The 21,233-nt window shown below is 40.4% G+C and overlaps 1 protein-coding gene across 2 annotated transcripts in view; it reads left to right on the top strand.

Annotated features, from left to right (window-relative positions):
• Nucleotides 1–21,233, top strand: part of GLDN (gliomedin) — a 68,958-nt gene that overhangs the window by 11,400 nt on the left and 36,325 nt on the right. For both annotated transcript variants that reach the window (XM_082617137.1, XM_082617136.1), the window contains exon 2: nucleotides 18,848–18,899. In XM_082617137.1, coding sequence (XP_082473263.1) covers nucleotides 18,848–18,899 — 52 coding nt within the window. The remainder of the gene's footprint in view (nucleotides 1–18,847; nucleotides 18,900–21,233) is intronic.

The raw sequence follows: 21,233 nt of genomic DNA, 5'->3' as shown, positions 1-21,233 counted from the left end.
CAGAGTTTGGGATAATGGATTAATTCTTTGTCCATTCCCCCAACATTGGACAAGTTACTTAACTATGGTTTATGTATACTTTTCTGACTATAAGGTGAAGATAAGAATGCTTAGATAAAAATCAAAAATTAACTGAAGATGCTTGTTGAAGGGAACAATGTGAGCACAAAATATTGTTATTAACAGTTAGTGAGAGATTATTCCAGCAGTACTCCTGCTTCAGAAAACTCCATTAGAGGCCTGGGGGAGACAAGTGATTCTTAGCTCACTTCGAAACACTCATCTCTTCCACCCCTAACCTCTTCTGCACTTATTGTCTGTATCACACAACTAAAACTTTGTTTGTGTACAGTTTTGGTCTCTAATTTGTCATCTTTGGTCACCTTGTCTCTTTAAATATATCTCCACTCTTCGCTAGACCTCTAGTGAGGTATTTGATGAATACCACTTCACTCATAAAATGCATCCACAATTCAGCAAGGGCAAATATATACTAAGGTATCTGCCAGTCTCTGAACCTAGTTCCTTTTCATACTAAGAGTTTTGGAGGTGTGTGTTAGTTTTGGCATGTAGTTACTGAGCACCTACTATATCACAGGCACAACTGTGGGTGCACAAGAAACAGTATGAATAAACCATGTAAATCCCTGTCCTGTTGGGGTTTATGTTCAGTGGGGGAAGGGGGGAGGAGCAGACAAGAACCAAAGTAAATAAGTAAATTATCTACAATATTAGAAAGTGATGAGTGCTGTGAAGAACAATAAAGCAGCGTTGAGGACTAGGGAGCAGGAAGGGGAAGATGCAACTGGAAGTCTTCTGGGTGGGGAAGGCCTCACTAAGAAGGTGATATTTGAGCAAAAACTTGACGGAGGTGAGGGAGTGAGCCATGTGGAAATCTAGGGGAGGGCTGTTCAGGCAGAGGGAACAGCAAGTGCAAAGACCCTGAGATAGGAGAGTGTCCCCAGAGCACAAGGAACAGCAAGAAGACTGGGAGGGGATAACTGGGGGAAGGAAGGACAAGAGGACCAGTTCAAGTAGGGCCTTGCAGGCTGTTGTGAAGACATTGGCCTTTATGGGGAGTCTTTGGATGATTTTAGGCAGAGGAGTGATATGATCTGACCTGCCTTTTCAAAGGATCACTGTGATGGAACTAGACTCTCTGTGTGGGGAGGGTGGGCAGTGGTAGCAGGGAGGCCATTTATTTAGCTACTGCAGTGAAAAAAGACAGTGGCTGAGACCAGGGTGGTAGCAGTAGAATGATAAATGGACAGTGTCTAGATATGTCTGATGTCCAGCTGATGGAATTTGCTGACAGCTTGAATATGAGGGGGGGAAAAACGGAGTTCAGTGACTTCAGGGTTAGTGGCCAAGCAGTGCAAAGATAGAATTGCCATTAATGAGATAGAAGAATTGCAGATGGAATAATTTTGAGGGGAATATCAGGAGTTCAGTTTGGGGTATGTTGACATTGAGATTCCTGTTAGATGTTCAAGTGAAGATATTGAAGAGGCAGCTGAATACCAGAGTCTGGGAGGGAAGGAATTCCAGTTGGAGGTATAACCAGGAAATAGTGGAGATGCTGAGCATGATAATACTCATGACCTGGACACAGGGAGGTTCTAACCAAGAGCCTATCTACTTCTTACTAAACCCAGATTATTTTACTTAAAACTCTTGTATAAACAACTGATTATATTAATTAACTATATTGTAAGCTTTTTGTACCCAGAGATTGTCTTACTTACCTTTATAAACATAGGGCCCAACTTATCAAGTATTTGTTAATGAATAAATAGGTACTTCTAAGTCATCAGAAGTACCTTGGAAAGAAGTTTAAAAGAAATCTTTCAGGGATTAGGTAATATGTAAGTCAGTATAACAGATGCTAAGCGCCTGTTCTGGGCAGTGTGGGTGCACACTGTGGTGATAGGAAAAACAAGAAAGGAGCCCTCAGGGAACTCATCGGCTAGTGGGAGGGGAAAATCCTCAAGCACATATGACACAGCAAAGGATAGTAAGACCCTAAGAGAAGTAAGAATAAAATCCAATGGGCAATCAAGAAAAGTTTCAAGAAGAAGGTGGCATTTGAGCTGAAACTTGGGGGATGGTCAGGGCTTCAGAAAGGGAAAAAGGCCCTTGAACGGCAGGTGGTTCGTTTTAGGTGGAGCATGATAGAGGGAGATGTAAAAAATGTCTGAAGTCCTGGCCTTCATTCTTGAAAGTTATTTTGAGTATAGAATTGAGAATGTTTCCCTTTTAGTACTTGAAAGACGTCACCCCACTATCTTCTCACTTGCCTGTTTGCAATGAGAAGCCTGCTGTTCTTGTCTTTGTTCCTCTCTGTGGGTTGTGTCTTTTCTTCCCCTGGCTGCCCCTAAGATTTACCCTTTACTGAAAGTTTTAAGCAGTTTTATTATTATATGCCTTGGTGTCATTTTCTTCATGTTTCTTTTGCTTGTGTTTTGCTGAGCTTATTGGAAATGTGGGTTTATAGTTCTCATTAAAATTGGGAAATTTTCTGCCATTATTTCTTCAGATACTTTTCTGCCCACCCTGCCAGCCAGGGACTCTAATTACACATATATTGGGCTACTTTAAGTTTTTCCACAGCTCACTGATGACCTGTTTGCTTTTTAAGTCTTTTTTCTCGATGTGTTCCATTTTGTCTAGTTTCTATTGTTATGTCTTCAAATTCATTAATCTTTCTTCTGCTCTTAGTCCCATTCAGTGTACTTTTCACCTCAGACATTCTAACTTTCATTTCTATAAGTTTGAATTTGGTGTTTTTTTATATTTTTTAAATTTCTATTTAACATGTTCAGTCTTGCCTCTAGCTTCTTGAATGTTCTCTTTCCTGCTGAGGAATGAAGAATTCATTCATTCACAGCTTACTATGTGGAAAGCTATTGGCTATGTGTTGAGGTTATAAAAATAAACAAGATATATACTTCCCCTCCCCGAAATGCTTACAATTAGTGGGGAACAAACAAGTAACCAGGCAATGACAAGAGTTCCCTGATGGGAGAAGTGAGGGATGCTGTGGGGGAGATAAGAACATTTCCAACCTGAGATGGGGAAGAAAGACTTTTGGGAAAGTGACATCAGAGCTACAGCTAGGATGATATACGAAGTGTGAGAATGACTAGGAGTTTTGCAACTTTTTTTCTGATTTTTAATGTTTCCATTATAGTAACTTGGAAAATACAGAAAGATATAAAAACTCTAATTTTAAAAGTGTTTTGCATGTTAATAAGTTAACAAAGCATGGTGACTTGTGGAGAAGTTACCCTGTGATCCTTTCTGGTTTTATTTTTTTTTTAATTGCTGAAGAATCATCAGGAGAAGAACAAAAAGAGCCCCACCTCGTTAGTCAGGACTCTGTTCTCAAGGTCTGAGTTCATAGGGAGTTTTCTGGGAGAGGAAAACGGAGCGAGCGAGCGAGAGAGACTGCAGGAACTGAAAGACACTGGAACAAGCCCTTGTTTTTGGTGGTACAGGGTAGAACTTCTCAAAGTGTGGGTGGGGGTCATCTTCATCAAAAAGACCTGGGAGCATCTGTTTAAAAATGCTGATGTCTGGGCTACATTCTGGATCTGCTGAGTCAGAATCAGTGGAGGTTGAGTCTGGAAATCTGTATGTAGATTACACTCTAGGTGATTCTAATACATCCTAAATTGGAGAATCACTGGCCAGATCGGGTGGGAGAAGATATTAGAGGCTTGGTAGTTTGATGTTTAAAAGAGGAGGGCCCAGGAGAGGGTTCAAGATGGCAGCATAGGAAGATCCTGAACTCACCTCCACCCACAGACACAACAAATCTACAACTACATATGGAATAATTCCCTCTAAAAAGGACATGAAAACTGAATGAACAGAGTCTCCAGAACAAAAGGTAAAAGGACAACATCAAGGCGAACAAGAGAACCAGAAATATGGTCATGCCAAGGAAAAAACCACACCCTAGCCATGGAAATCCACAATCGGGAAGGATCACAAAGGCAGAGTTTTTGTCTGAGGAGCAAGGGATTTGAGCTCCACATGAGGCACCCCAGCCCTTAGATCATGCACAGGAGAGATGAGCACCCAAAACACCTGGCTTTGAAAACCAACAGGAAATATGTCCAGGAAAATTATGGAACTCCAGGGAACAGAAAACCACCACTTAAAGAGCTCATGCACAGACTCACTCAACCTGAAAATCAGTGCAAAAACACCAGATTGAAAGTGCCTGGACTATAGGTGAGGGGGACCCACTTACTAATCTTGAAGTGTCTGCCAAAGAGGCAGGAACCAGTTGGGACACTATCCTGGGACTGAGACACTGACGAGAGCCATTTTTGTGATCTCAGGCTGCCTTGCTAATACTGACACTGGAGGGCACCATTTTGGAAATCTCTATATAACCTGTTAGCATCAATGGGCATGCCCCACCAACAGCCCTGCCTACCCCTGTGCCTTGGCCAGGCCTTACAGCCAGCTGTGCAATAACTCATCCACCAGTGCATGAAAGCCAACGTGGCAGGCCACACAGCCATTTCAAGGGCTAGCCCCACCCACCAGCGTACAACAGCCACCACAACCAGGCTGCACAACCATTCATGGGGCCAGCCCCACCCACCAATGTACCACAGGAGTAGCTACAACCTGGACACAACAGGAGGGCACATGCAGCCCACATAGGGGACACCCCTGATTACTGGCACTGGTGGCCAGGTGGGATTGCACTTCTGAGCCTCACAGGATATCTCCTACATAAGGCCACTTCTTCAAGACTGGGAAAGGTAGCTGATTTACCTAATACATAGAAACAAACACAGAAAATTAGACAAAATGAGGAGACAGAGGAATATGTTCCAATTAAAAGAACAAGGCAAAACCTCAAAATAGGAACTAAGTGAAATGGAGATAAGCAATATACCTGATCAAGTGTTCATAATAATGATCATAAAGATGCTCACTGAACTCAGAAGAATGGACAAACGCAGTGAGAAATTCACAAAAAGATAGAATATATAAGAAAATACCAAACAGAAGTTGTAAATGAATTGAAAAAAATCCAGTAGAGGGGTTCAACAGCAGATTGGATGAGGTAGAAGAAGAAATCAGTGAACTGGAAGACAAAGCAATGGAACTCACCCAAACAGAGCAGCAAAACGAAAAAAATAATTTAAAAAAATGAAGAATACCGTAAGGGAACTTTGGGACAACATCAAGTGGAATAGCATTTGCATTATAGGGGTTCCAAAAGGAGAAGAGAGGGAGAAAATGCCAGAATAATTATTTGAAGAAATTGTGGCTGACAACTTTCCTAATCTGGGGAAGGAAACAGACATTCAAGACCAGGGAGCCTAGAGAGTTCCAAATAAGATGAACCCAAAGAGACACACACTAAGATACATTATGGTTAAAATGGTAAAAGTTAAGGATAAAGAGAGAACCTTAAAATCAACAAGGGAAAAACAACTTGTTACATACAAGAAAAACCCCATATGACTATCAGCAGATTTTTCAGCAGAAACCTTATGGGCCAGAAGGGAGTGACATAACATATTCAAAGTGTTGAAAGGAAAAAGCTTCCAATCAAGAATTCTCTACCAAGCAAGGCGATCATTCAGAATTGAAGGAAAAATTGAGTTTCCTAGTTAAGCAAAAGCTAAAGACATTCACCACCACTAAACTGGCTCTATAAGAAATATTAAAGGGACTTCTTTAAGCTGAAAAAATGGCACTAATTAATTATATGAAAACGTATGAAAGTAAAAGATTTCACTGGAAAAAGTAAATATTATATAAAGCTGGTGGATAATCACCTATAAAGCAACCAGGAATGTTAAAAAAACAAAAGTAGTAAAATTAACTACAATTAAAATAATTAGTTAAGGGATACATAAAATTAAAAGATTTAAAATGTCTCATCACAAGTGTAAAATGTGGAGGGGTGTAAAAATATAAAGGTTTGGAATGTGTTCACATTTAAGTTGCTACCAACTTGGAACAGACTGCTATTTACATAGGATGTTATATGTGAACCTCATGGTAACCACAGGGGAAAATCTTATAGTAAATACCCAAAAGAAAATGAGAAATGAATTGAAACATACCACTAAAGAAAACCACCAAAACACAAGGATAGAGAGAAAGAGAAGAAGAAAGGAACAAACAGGAACCACAAAAACAGCCAGAAAACAATTAACAAAATGGCAATAAGTACATACCTATCAATAATTACTTTAAATGTAGATGGAATCAATTTTCCAATCAAAAGACAAAGTAGCTGAATGGATTGAAAAGAACCAAACAAGACTCATCTATATACTGCCTACAAGAGACTCACTTCAGAAGTAAGTACACATACACACTACTAATATTTAAAAAGGATAATCAACAAGGACCTACTGTATAGCACAGGGAACTCTGCTCAATGTTATGTGGCAGCCTGGATGGGAGGGGAGTCTGGGGGAGAATGGATATGTGTATATGTATGGCTGAGTTGCTTTGCTGTGCATCTGAAACTATCACAACATTGTTAATTGGCTACACTCCAGTATAAAATAAAAAGTTTTAAAAAAAGTACAACAAAAAAATAATAAGAGGTAAATTTTTTCCAAAAAAAGAAAAAGAAGAAGTAAGTACACACACAGACCAAAGGTGAAAGATGGAAAAAATATTCTATGTAAATGGAAAAGAAAATAAAGCTGGAGTAGATATACTCATATCAGACAAAATAGACTTTAAACAAAGACTGTAATAAAAGACAAAGAAGGGCATTAGATAATGAAAAAGGGGTCAATCCAGTAAGAAGATGTAACATTTATAAATGTATATGCACCCAACAGAGGAGCACCAAGATATATAAAGCAAATAATAATGGACTTAAAGGGAGAAATTAAAAGCAATATAATAATAGTAGGGAACTATAACACCCCATTTACATCAATGGATAAACCATACAGACAGAAAATCAATAAGGAAACAGCAAACTTAAATGACACATTAGACCAGATGTATTTTATTTTATTTTTTTAACATCTTTATTGGAGTATAATTGCTTCACAATATTGTGCTAGTTTATGCTGTACAACAAAGTGAATCAGCCACATGCACACATACATCCCCATATCTCCTCCCTCTTGTGTTTCCCTCCCACCCTCCCTCTCCCACCCCTCTAGGTGGTCACAAAGCACCGAGCTGATCTCCCTGTACCATGCAGCTGCCTCCCACCAGCTATCCACTTCACATTTTAGACTAGATGTATTTTAATACAATAGATGCAGAAAAAGCATTTGTCAAAATTCAATATCCATTAATGATAAAAACTCTCAACAAAGTAGGTATAAAAGGAACATACCTCAGCATAATAAAGGCCATATATCACAGACCCACAACTAACATCACACTCAACAACAAAAAGCTGAAGACTTTTCCTCTAAGATCAGAAACAAGACAAGGATGCCCACTCTAACCACTGTTGCTCAACATAGTATTGGAAGTTCTAGCCACAGCAATTTGGCAAGACAAATTAATAAAAGTTATACAAATAGGAAAGGAAGAAGTAAAAACTGTCACTATTTTCAGATGACATGATAATATACATAGAAAACCCTAGACTCTATCAAAAAATTGTTGGAACTAATAAATGAATTCAGAACAGTAGTAGGATACAAAATCAATATATAAAAATCTGTGGTGGGAATTCCCTGGCAGTCCAGTGGTTAGGATTCTGCGCTTCCACTGCAGGAGGCCCAGGTTCAATCCCTGGTCAGGGAACTAAGATCCCTTAGAGCTGCTTGGTGTGGCAAAAAAAAAAAAAAAAAAAAAACTATGACATATCTATACACTAAGAACAAACTGTCAGAAAGAGAAATTAAGAAAACAAACCCATTAGCAATGCAAACCCAAATCAAAAAGAATAAAATACCTAGGAATAAAATTAATCAAGGAGGGGCTTCCCTGGTGGTGCAGTGGTTTAGAATCTGCCTGCCAATGCCAGGGACACGGGTTCGAGCCCTGGTCCAGGAAGATCCCACATGCCATGGAACAACTAAGCCCATGTACCACAACTACTGAGCCTGCGATCTAGAGCCCATGAGCCACAACTACTGAAGCCTGTGCACTTAGAGCCTGTGCTCCTCAACAAGAGAAGCCACTGCAATGAGAAGCCCACACACCACAACAAAGAGTAGCCCCTGCTTGCCACAACTAGAGAAAGCCTGCATGCAGCAACAAAGACCCAATGCAGCCAAAAATAAATATAAATAAAATAAATTTATATAAAAAAAATTAACCAAGGAGGTAAAAGACCTATATGTTGAAAACTACAAGACATTAATGAAAGAAATTGAAGGAGACATAAATAAGTGGAAAGATATTCTGTGCTCATGGATTGCAATAGTTAATATTATTAAAGTGTCCAAACTACCCAAAGCAATCGCAGATTCAATGCAATCACTATCAAAACATCAATGGCAAATTTCACAGAACTTAAACAAATAATTCTAAAATTTGTACAGAACTACAAAAGACCCTGAATAGCCAAAATAATCTTAATAAAGAAGAACAAAGCTGGGGAAGTATCACATTCCCTGATTTCAAACTATACTATACTATACTATACTATACTGGCACAAAAACAGACACATAGATCAGTGGAACAGAATTAAGAACTAAGAAATTAACCTACACATATATGGACAATTAATATATGACAAAGGAGCAGTAGAGAACATACAATGGAGAAAGTCTCTTCAGTAAATATTGTTGTGAAAACTGGACAGCCGTATGCCAAAAAAAAAGGAAGAAAGGAAGAAAGAAACTAGACCACTATCTTACACCATACACAAAAATTAACTCAAAATAAATTAAAGACTTGAAAGAAAGACCTGAAACCATAACCATTACTAGAAGAAAACATAGGCAGTAACCTGATTGACATCAGTCTTAGCTATGTCTTTGTGGATCTTACTCCAAAGGCAAGGGAAACAAAAGCAAAAATAAACAAATGGGACCAAATCAAACTAAAAAGCTTCTGCACAGCAAAGGAAGCCATCAACAAAATGAAGAACAATCTACTGAATGGTAGAAGTTATTTGCAAATCATATATCCGATAAGAGGTTATTATCCAAAATATATTTAAAAACTCCTACATCAGCAACAAAAAAAACCTGATTCAAGAAATGGACAGAGGATCTGAATAGACATTTTTCCAAAGAAGATATAGAGATGGCTAACAGGCACATGAAAAAAAATGTTCAACATCACTAGTTATCAGGGAAATACAAATCAAAACCACAATGAGATATCACCTCACACCTGTTAGAATGGCTATTATTGAAAATACAGGGAATAACAAATATTGGGGAGGATGTGGAGAAAAGGGAACCCTTATGCACTCTTGGTGGGACTGTAAATTGGTGCAGCCACTATGGAAATTAGTATAGAGATTCCTCAAAAAATTAAAAATATAACTACCATATGACCCAGCTATTCCACTTCTGGGTATTTACCCGAAGAACACAAAAACACTAATTTGAAAAGATATATGCACCCCTTTGTTCATTGCAGCATTATTTACAATAGCCAAGATATGGAAACAACCTAAGTGCCCATCAATGAATGAATGGATAAAGAAGATGGAATGGAATACTATTCAGCCATAAAACATAATGAAGTCATGCCATTTGTGACAACATAGATGGACTTTTAGAGTATTATGCTAAGTGAAATTAGATGGAGAAAGACAAATACCCTATGATTTCACTCAAGTGTGAAATCTTAAACAAAAAAACCCAAGAAACAAAATAAAACAAACTCATAGATACAGAGAAGAGATTAGTGATTACCAGAGGGGAAGGAGTTTGCAGGGTTGGGTGAAAGTAGTCAACTGTATGTTGATGGATGGTAACTAGACTTATGGTAGTCTACTCTACTGTATACAGATGTTGAACTATAATACTGTACACCTGAAACAATTTTTTAAAAGGAAGAATTGAGTTGAATTGTAGGACACTAAATAAATAAATAAATAAATAAATAAGCGGGACCCAACCCTGGGACAGGTTGAATCCCTAACATCATGGAGGGGGCTGCAGGTGTTTGATTACAGTGAGGATGAATTTTTTTTTATGTCTATTGGTGATTTGAAATCATTGTGGGAGATTTTTCATGTTTTAACTCATTTTTTAATTTGTTTAAAAAATTTTTCTTACTAATCTACAAATACCTTTTATATAGAAAAGCTATTTGCTTTTTGTGTATTACACATGTTGCAGTATTTTTCCCTTAGTAATGATTATAACATTTAGTGAGAACCTAAAACTTGCCAGGCACTATGCTAAGAGCTTTAGGTATGTGTGTCAAAAAGGTCCTTATCCTAGTAACAACCTTATGAGGTAGTTGCTATTATTATCATTATTATGATTATTCCCATTTTACAGACATGTCACTGAGGCTTAGAGAGCATCCTGCTCAAGGACACAGAGCCAGTGAGTGAAGGAATTGGCACTCAGGCCAGACTTAGCTGTATCTGACTCCCAAAACTCATGTTCTTTACACCACACTGTTCAGTCCTGGGTGTTATCTTTTAATTCTGTTTGCTGGGGGTTTTTTTGGTGGGGAGTATTTAAAATTTTCCATTTTCATGTAGTCAAATCTATAAAGTCCTTCATTTATGGGTTCTTCTTTTGCTTTTATGCTTAAAATGTTCTTTCCTACCTCAAGTCTCAAGATCAAATAGTTACCAATATTTTCTCATAGTTACATATAATTTCACTTGAAAGTTATTCCATTACATTTGCATGTGTTTAAAATACACAGAGATAGAAAGAGCTTTTCCCCTTTAAGAAACAACTGGCCAGAATAAATTGTAAAATTGCTGGGCTTGAAAATAGGCAATTCAATACAAAACAACTTCTTAAAGTTGGATTTGAACTTAGTAACTTGATTTTTAGCTGCTACTTTCTCTTATGACTTGGGGAGAACTGTGTTAGGATGAGATGCAGTATAAGTAGATAAAACATCATGTTGTCTCCATGTTTGAGTCCATCTCCGACCTGGAGGAAGAAAGGTGTGAGCACAGGAGATAGTGGGAAAGGCGTTCTGAGCCTCCTCTGAGAGTAGCCCATCACTCCTGGTTCTGGAGCCGGGTCAGCATGTTAGCATGAGGAGTCCAGGCTGTCAGCAGCTCCCAACTAAGCAGGCGACAGGAGGAAATGCAAAAGGACAGGCCATTCCTGAGAGGTGGCTGCTTGAACTGCAGACGGGACAAGGCTGAGAACTGGGGCTTGCTGGCACTTGAGGGGCTCCTGGTGGGAGAAGGGAATGGTTTAGGAAGAGAGTTATAATACCAATCGAGGCTTATATTTAGTGGGTTAGGGCAATTATCAATTTATATCTGGTTATTTCTATAAATCCTACTCTTTTACATTTCGAAACTAGTAATCAGGCTTTGATTAAAATAGTATGAATTGACGATTTTTTAAAAAGCAGAATCAGCTGATTTACATTCAAATCATGAGAAATCATGTTTATGTAACACTAGTACAAAACCCAAAAGTTGTTTTTATAAGGACTCCTTCATTTACTCCTCACAGCCACTCCCTGGGGTAAGTATTGCCATGAGTCCTGTTTTGTCAAGGGGCTGGGGAGCTAGTAGGGGATCCTGCTCAGCCAACAAGAAACAAGTCACTCATCTCCCCCATCAGGTCAGACCTAAAGAAGGCCTCCAAGCACACCTGGGGAAGGAATTGCTCCTTCAGGGACTTCTGTCATGCATTTTTAGGTGTCCCCAGGGTTAATAAATGTCACAGGGCTGTTCCCCCAGGCCCTGATCCGGGCTGAAAGTAATCTTGCCGGAGACATTGGGTGAGGGCATTTGCTGGAACTGCCCCTTCCAACTGGGATTGCTGAGGAGGCCTGGGCCCAGCCTGAGCTGCTTCAACTTCTGTGACCCCCCAGCCTTTGTGTGCAAGAGGGCTGGCCAAGACTGTGGGTGGACTCTAAACAAATACATGTTAACTATTTGTTCAGCATTTTATTAGAGAATCCAGGCAATTACTGAGGCAGGGTGAGAAGGAGGGCAATGGGAGGCCGCACCATCACTAGCAATTCAGTTCAGCCCTTGTAAACTACTCAGGAAAATAAATGCCTTAGGGACAAGTAGTCTGAGACCCCTGCTCCTTGGAGGGCAGGCTGGTCTTCACCTCCATTCTGATCTACTTAGCAAAGCAGGAAGAGCTGGGGAATACCATGTTTTCCCTATGGCATTGCATTTTCATTGATGTTTGAGACTCCTTTTCATTCAGCACCCCAGTCTCTACCTGGCCAACTCAGGCCTAACCAGGTATTTCTACTCAAGACAGCATGAAGTGTTTCTGTTACTTTCTGTTAGCCATGTATCAGGGACCCTATAGGATAAACCTAGCATCTGCAAGCTCCTATTTTCTAGGGATTAGTGGAGTGTTTGCCAAAAAGGTTATCTTAAGCAAATGGGCACAAAGAGAAACAGGTAACCACATGCTAGATGTTCGGTTCCCATGTACTGCTGGTCAAAAAAGGAATAATATCTTTGGTTGAAGAGCACATTCCCCTCCCAATTGATTGAGTAGTCAATAATGAAGTATTTGTTGAATATCTACTATGTGCTCAATGCCATTCTAATGTCGGCAAAGGGACCAGATGAGTGAATGCACTGTACAGGAAGAGTACGTCCCTACCAATAGGAGCCTATCTGGTTGAGGAGCCTGAAAAACATGACAGAGCGTGCCAACAAGCAGCCACGTGGTGATGCTGCTGGGCTGTAAAGGGGGCAGTTAGTGGGAATGGAGGTCTTTGGGGAAGACTCATTAGGATTTAGCTGGGCTCTGAGGATACCAGTTTCAACTGACAAGAGCACTCGGCCCCAGGCCATTAGTGTGGGATGGCCAGGGTTTGTTCACTTGCGACAAATGCCTAGACCTTTGGCTGATCTTCCTGTGGGGCTGCAGGAAGAACGTCGTGCCTCAGTATTTCACCCGGTACATAGCAAACCGCACCTTCCTGTTAGGGTTTGCAGATTGTCATCACCACGTCTTGGTCCCAGTGTGAATTCCTGCCTTTCAGAGGGATGAGTCCAGGGTTGCTCACCGCAGCTTCAGACCCCATGAGAGATTCCGCCAATACCTGTGGTCTAACCCTCCAGCAGCTGGGCCACCACATTCATAGCTCAATGTTTTCTAAAGGATGATTTGCATACACAAAATAACAGCAATTTGCAAATTAAGGAGCACCATAAAGGGTATTCAGTTGTCTAAGAAAATGGAATTTAAGTTACAAAATAGGTCAGATCTGAAAGGTTACTTGGAACTTAAACATTGTTCCCCCCAGCAAACCAGAACCTGTACTTGGGGAACTTCAGAGAAGCCATGACAGGACACATTATTTCAGCAATACGTAAACTGGTGATGACAGGCAGGTTTGCTCCCTTACTTTTTCGTGAATCAGTCCTGAGAGTAAAAGGTGAGAGGAAGGGAGTTCAAGAGGGAGGCCAGCCAACTACCTGAGGTTTTGTGTTCTGATGAGCAGTGGCAGCACACGGCATTTAGCTCTATTCATTCTGATGAGAAACACTTTTGATTAAACCTTTCTTTTTTGCACAGAAGAGATTTCTTGAAGTTGATGCATAATCAACTGATAAAAATCTAACATCTTGTTCACATTCAAAGTAAACTAAAGCAAAAATTTGCATTTCCTGTTGAATTTCAGACAATTCCTTTTGCAAAGGCTAAATGGTATGAAAAAGTAGATGCGGGTGGGGCGGGGGGTGGGGGAAAGTAGGACTCTATTCTGGAACCAGCTAGGGGAGGCTGGGCCAGCTACTTCACTTGCTTTCTTTGGACCTCAGCTTTCTTATCCCTCCTCCCCTGACTCTAGGTCTCCAGGTGTCCCTCTCCACTTCCTCCCCTGATTCCTCCTGGGAGCACAGTTTGAAATCATCTATCTAGTCCAACCCTCTCATTTTACAGATAAGTTAACCCAGAGTAGCTTCATTCTATTTGTTTTTTTATTTGGAGGATTGGCAATTTATGTGGGAAAAAGAAATATCTTACGACTAATGAACAATTTGAAACTCACTAGACAGCTGTTCTAGTTCATTCTACATTCATTTGTCTAGAAGCAACAGAGATCTGTCCAAGTTATTCCAAGTGATGGGGGTTATTGTGAAGGCATAATATTTGGATTCCCAGAGAAAGCTGGATCATTAGACCCATCTTTTGGGTTCATATAATGCTTGCATGTTCTCTTCTCTCTCTCTGAATTATTAAAGCATAGCAAAGTAAAATTCACCCATAATCCCAACATATCTTTTAAAACAATACAAACTAAGAAATGAACATCCCCCTTTTATCTCCTAGTCTCAGTCTCCAGGAGAAAAAAAATCTGTTAATGGTTTGGTTCATGAGCCTTCCAACTTTTCTCTGTGCTTATCCAGACATATCTAAATATTCTTTTCCAACCAAAAAGCTGTATTGTGTTATATGGCTTGGGCTGCACCTTGCTTTTATCACTTAACAGTATGTCAAAGCCATCTTTCCAGATTAGTACATATAGATCTACTTCATTCTTTCTCATCTGTTTAACAAGTGCCTTACTGATGAACATTTAGATTTTTGGAAGGCCTTTGCCATCACAATGTTGCAATAAGCATTCTTGCCCAGATATCATTGTATAAGCTTCCTGCAAGTGAGATTCCCAGTTCATAGCATTTTCTTTCTCATAGAGGCTGTCAAATTAGTCCCATCTATTTTTAGTTTGAATTGGAGCCAGCTCAAGCCATCTGATGCCAGATTAGCAAGAAGTCCATTACTTTTCTTCAGGGTCCCCTTCCTTGCCCAAGAATTTCCTAAGATCCCATGAGTTCTACTAATCCAGCGAGACCAGTTCTGTATCCAGAGAGAAAACTGGAAGGTCTGGTCAGGCCACTAATGGGACCCATTTTGGCTGTCTTTTCTCCCATTGCTGCCATATGTTGTCAAAGCTGAAAACAAGTCCCCATGCCTTATAAGGCATGGCAAAAAGACCAGTGATGATGGCCAGTGTGATTGGAGCAGAGCAATGGGGGAGAGCAGGGGGAGATGGCCTCGAGAAGGGGCAGGGCCACGTCCTGGATGGGTCCTGCCTGACACCCCCAGGACAATGAGCTCTAAGGCCTCTTCCAGCTTCACCGTTCTCAAATCCTAAATCAAGATCTAGGAAGCCTTGTATACCAAATATGACTCCTTAATTTGACAAGCTAGATTTTGTGACTTTCAATTTTGACTTTTCTTATTTTCATCCAAACTCTTAATCATTATTATCAGGAAAAAAAAAGTTTTCATTTTCTTATGGCCATACCTTTTCATACCACGTTTTACCTTGATACAATCTTATATAGACCATGTTTGTTAAAAGAATATTCCCGAGTGAAGATTAACACAATTTCCTGGTAAATATCTAAATTAACTTTTAGCATATAAATGAAGCCAAAAGATCAGGAAATGAAAACTCCTTCTTCATCATTTTTTATAGAAGCTGTGCCAACTGCAGACCAGTGATGAGCATAAAAGAGAGAAAGGTTAATTTTCCCTATTGATGCTTCTGTTGTTTCTAACTACTCCTTCTGCTGTGATCCCCCAGGCAACAAATGAAGCATTGTGAAGCCTCTAATGGTCCTCTCAATGGACAATTATACATTTTTTAAGATGATAAATTTTATAGTGCAGCTGATTGCATTAATTTATGAGCATGACTAAACACAGTGAATCGAAATTTCTTATGGTTACGTTAAGATACTCATCAGAGCCATAATAGAAAGTGCAGTAAACCTGGAATCAGGAAACCTGGAGCTGAGCCTGGCTTTTCCAAGAGCAAGCTGTGTGACCTTGAATAAATGACCTCACCTCGCTAAGCCTCTCTGTTGCTATCTGTACAAAAGGGGGAGTTTCACAGCCCAATATACTTCAGCTCAGAGAGTGGTTGTGGCTGGGAGGGAAGGGTGTGCTTTGGGAGGGGCACCTGGGATGCTCTAAAGCCTTGCTTAGCTGAAGGTGGTGTATACATGTTTGTTTTATTATTCATCTTTAAACTGTTGGCACACCTTTCATATTTTTGTGATATGTATGATATATTTCACAATAAATTTCTAAAGCAGTCAGTAAGCACCTGCTGACACACTTCACAAAAAGTAAATACCGTACAAGTTTCCCTCTGGATCTCCTAGCAAACAAAATAAACCTAGGTAGAAGACAAAACAAATTTTCCCTTCAAACCAAAACATGTTCTTTTTACAAAGAGTTTAATTGAGAGAGAAATCAGCAAAAATTTTGAATAAAACAGAAGGGCCAATCATGCTTAGTATAGCTCCCACTGACCCTGGCTCTCTACTGCTCCTTACTTGAGGAGGAGTTTTTAGGTTTCAGTTCTCCTTCTTAGGTTTCTCTCCAGAAATATTCTAGAAAGTCAAAGACAAAGAGAGAATCTGGAAAACAGCAAGAGAGAAGCATAAAGTAGCATTTTGGTATGTACTACTATTTTATATAAATGAAAGGACACTATACATACTGCTCTGTACCTTGTATTTTTTCGCTTATCTTGGAGATCTTTCAATATCAGCTTTATGGATTTAAATTTACTCTTTTTCACAGTATTTCCTTATGTGAATATGCTACAATTTCTCTAACCAGACCTCACTGATCATTATTTAGGTTGTTTCTAGTTTTTGCTTTTGCCCACATTTTTGCAACAACCATCTTTGTACTTTCATCTTCTCATGCATATATGAGTGTATCTGTAGAATAAATCTCAAAGCGTAATTGATGAGCCAAAATGTAGATCCATTTAAATTTTCATAGATATTGTCAAAATGCCCTCGAGAGAGGCAGTATCCCTTTACATTTCCATCAACACAATATGAGAGTGCTACTTTCCTGACACCCTTGTGAGAAGTGCTCTGTTATTCTTTTTATTAGCAAACCTAAGAAGTAAAAATAGTATTTCATAATTTGATGTTTTTCTTCAACTGTAAGTGAAGATAAAGCACTATTTTTTTTCTTTGAACTTTCTGCCTGGTTCCAATGCCCATTTTCCTTTGTTTTTGTTTTTTTCCCTTATTGCTTTGTAACAGCTCTTTATATACAAGCCCTTTGCAATTATTTTTCTAAGTTTGTATTTCTCCTTTGTTATTGTTTGTAGTATTTTACCTCTTGCAGAAATTTTTAATTATTAGACAGTTGAATTTATCACATTTTTCCTATATATAGCGTAAGCGTTGTTTCTTTCTTAGAAAAGTCTTTCCTACTCTAATACCATTATAAATATTTTTCCCAAGGTTTCCTTCAGTATTTTCACTAGTTTTTAACTTTTAATTTTTTGATTAATGGGGCTCACTTAACTTGTTTAGTGTAAGGAGTGAAATAGGGATCCATCGTTTTAATTTTTCCCCACATTTCTATCCAGCTGTCTCAACTCCATTTCCCAACTAATAATGTTTCTTCCTACAGTTTTGAAATGCCACATTATTTGGGTCTAAAAATTGCTCTATGTATAAATTTGAAATTCTTGGATGGTAAATTGATAAATTAACTAAGTCATTCTAGGCATATCCAAGGAACCATCAAAACAGTAGCATAAATAGAGTTTGCTTATCATATGCCGGGCCCTGTTGTAAGAGTATTGCCTGTATTCACTCATTTATCCACATAACCATGCTTTAAGTAAGGTAGGTACTGTAAACTCCATTTACAGACAAGGACACTGCAGCACAGAGAGGTTAAGTAACTTTCCCAAGGTCACACTGCTTGTGAATGGCAAAGCCATGATTAGAACACAAGCAGTTTGACTTCAGGATTCATGCCTCTATCTGCACTCTCTGCTGCCTCCACAAAACAGAAAACACTTTTGTGTGTGCTTCCTACATGGCAGGCACTGTTCTAAGAGCTTCACATATAACTTCACTAAAACTTCACAACAATCCTAAGATGTAAGTACTACAAATAGCCCCATTTTACAGATCAGAAAACTGAGGCAGAGTGGAACTAGAGAACAGAAAGGGAGGGGGGAATGGTGTGAGCTGAGGCCGGAGAAGGAGGAATTTTGCTGTATCTTTAGAGCAGCAAGGAGTCACAAAAGTGTTTGAAGCAGGGCTGACCTGATCAGATTTGGGTTTTGTGAAGCTCATTAGCAGCGGCGTGGAAAATGCATGGGAGGAGGAGTGTAAAGTGGTGTGTGGGAACCAGGTGTCAGGATGGTACCACAATGCAGTGACCATGTATTCCAGGTGGCCATCCAGTGGCAAGTAGGCAGTGTCCACATGGCATGAGAATCACTCCTCTAAGGGCAGTTTCCACATGCCAGACATGGAGCTGCCTAACCCTCAAGACAGCTACTCATATAATCTACAATTTCAGAGGAAACCAAAGTGTCAAGGAGTTAAGTACCTCACCCGTACTCACTCAGATAGTTAAGTGTTTGCTTCTGACTGCTAAGCTCACCAGCCCTCTTTATTCAGACCCACAGATTGAGCCCTTCAGACACTGTGGGGGCCAGCCTGGATGTAGATTTGGTGATTTCTTCCCCATCCTTGGCCTTCTCAGAGTTTGGTAGAAATCAAGGAGATTCTGTTGACAATGTTGATAGATGAGCTGCAGATATAAAAAAAATCTTTAGATCTTTTAAGGGTTTCTTTTCAGTTTTAGGTTAACTTTTCCTCAGACTTCTACATATTCTCCTGAAGTTATTTTGTAAATTTTTATAATTGCTTTCTGCTTGTCTGAATAAAGGGCAAGTTCAGGGTCCACTGCCTACCATACCGCTATTAATGGTTCTCTCTTCCTGCAGATCCGAGTGATGGTGGACCTGTGCAACAGCACCAGGGGTATCTGCCTGACAGGTAGGCTGGCCAAGCACTGACCAAGAGCAGCTTACGCGGGAAACACATATGCTGGCCAAAGGGCTGGGGCAGAATGAATGCCTAGGAACTCCTTAGGTTATAAAAATATATGTTGGTTTACTTGTATACCAGATGTTTTCAATGGGCTGAAAATCAACAGTAATATAATTTTGAAAAATAATAATATTTTTGGTATTGCCATAGAAATACAGCCATGGAAAATAACTAGGTCTTGGGTAATTAGAAATGTGTGGTACCCTGAACTGAGGCCATTGATGTTTTCCTTATTTCCATTAGTTTTTTAAACGGGAAAAGAAAGGAAAAAGACCTTGCTAAATAGTAGAGAGTGCTTACCAGAAGTCATTATTTCCCTATATCATACATACAGCTTGAATGGGAAGCTCTAGATGCAAACTGCTAATTAGTTAAGAAAATACTTTTTATGAAGAGTGCTTTGTGTGGTGACTACTATGTGCTGGGTGGGACTGGAGGTTGGTCATACTCTGTCCCCCTCCACTCAGTGAATCAAGGACAAGTAGAAAGGAGGGAGGGAATTAACCTCAAGGCACATCAAGCCTTAGGACCTGGAATGGCGGCTGGTGGATGGGGCAGGGGAAGAGGAGAGTGGTCTTTTGTTCTTGTTTTCTTTTGGCTGCTCAAGATCTTAGTTCCCTGACCAGAGATTGAACCTGCACCCCCTGCAGTGGAAGCACAGTCTTAACCACTGGACTGCCAGGGAAGTTCCAGGGGAATGGTCTTGATGTGATTATTCCAGAGTCTGAGAGAGACCAGCCTCTTGTCTCAGGGCAGGGACGCCTGCCTCATGCCCTTCAGAAGCTCATATGGGGAACACCTGTGCTGGCCAATGGGCCAGGGACAGAATGAATACCTAGGAACCCTTTAGGTTATGAAAATACATGTTGGTTTGCTTTTACCATATGTTTTTACTGGGCTAAAAGCCAATTATAATGTAATTATGAAAAATAATAATATTTTCAGTATGGCCATAGTAATATGGCCATGGAAAATAACTAGGTCTTGGGTAGTTAGAAATGTGTGGTACCTTGAACTGAGGCCAGTCACCCAATTCATCACCCTCTGCCCCAGCCAGGCACTAACCAGGCCCAAGGATGGGCCTATGGTGCCTGATTTCAGACACTTCATTTCCTGCCTCTGAGAAGGGGGTGTAGCATTCTGAGGAAACAGAGGGAAATTAGTTTTGCATTAAATGTGTATTATGGAGAGGTCCACATCCAGAGGGCAGAGTGGGAAGACCCTGAGCTCACTCCCTCCCGTGGACACACCAAAACTACAATTACTTATAGAACAACTATCTCTGAGAACCACCTGAAGACTAGCAGAACAGATTTTCTAAACTAAGAACAGAAAGCAAAGGATGCAGTGAGACAGGCAGGAGTGGCAGAGACACAGTCTAGTCCAACCCACACCCCCAGTGCAGCAACCCACACACAGGAGTGATGTCACAGCCACAGAGATTCCCCCTGAGGAGCAAGGGCTACAAGCCCCACATCAGGCTCCCCAGCCTGGGAGATCTGTACTGGGAAGACAAGCCCCCATAATGCCTGGCTTTGCAAACCAGTAAGGTTTACATTTAGGAAAGTGGAAGGGCTGTGGGAGACTGAGACGCTCCTGAGGGGCTTGCACACACATTCACTCACTCTGACTCCCAGCACAGAGGCAGCAGCTTGAAAAGTGCTTGGGTCACATGAGAAGGAGACTCACTGATGAATTTTAAGGCGTGCGCTGGAGGGGCAGGGTTCTGGGGATGGAACCACTGGCGGGCACCATTTCTGTCACTGTCCATCAACCTGACTAACACTGTGTGCCCCACCCTGACTTTCCCCTGAGGACCCATTCCAGCTGGTCCCTCCAAAACACTTTCTGCCCTGCCCCAACCGCTGGGCAGCCCTGGCTGGCACCAGCACCCCTCCAAAGTGGCTCCCACTCCAGGGGGCCAGCCCTGCACCACAGAGCACCCACAGTAGTCCCAGACTGGCCTCGAAGTCAGTTGCACTGAAGACCAGCCCCATGCATCAGCATGCCCATAGCAGTGCTCTGGTGACCAGGGGGGATTGCACCACTGAGCCCCACAGGACACCTTTCACATAAGGCCACTCTTCCAAGACTAGGAGATGTAGCCAGCATCCCTAATACATAGAAACAAACACAGAGAGTTAGGCAAAATAAAGAGACAAAGGAATACCTTCCAAATGAAAAAACAAGACAAAACATCAGAAAAGGAACTAAATTAAACAGAGATAAGCAATTTATAAGATAAAGAGTTCAAAGTAATAGTCATAAAGATGCCCACTG

This window comes from Mesoplodon mirus (genome assembly GCF_964341445.2).
Source record: "Mesoplodon mirus genome assembly, chromosome: 4".
Classification (NCBI taxonomy): domain Eukaryota; kingdom Metazoa; phylum Chordata; class Mammalia; order Artiodactyla; family Ziphiidae; genus Mesoplodon; species Mesoplodon mirus.
This window is presented reverse-complemented; position numbering and strand designations above follow the sequence as displayed.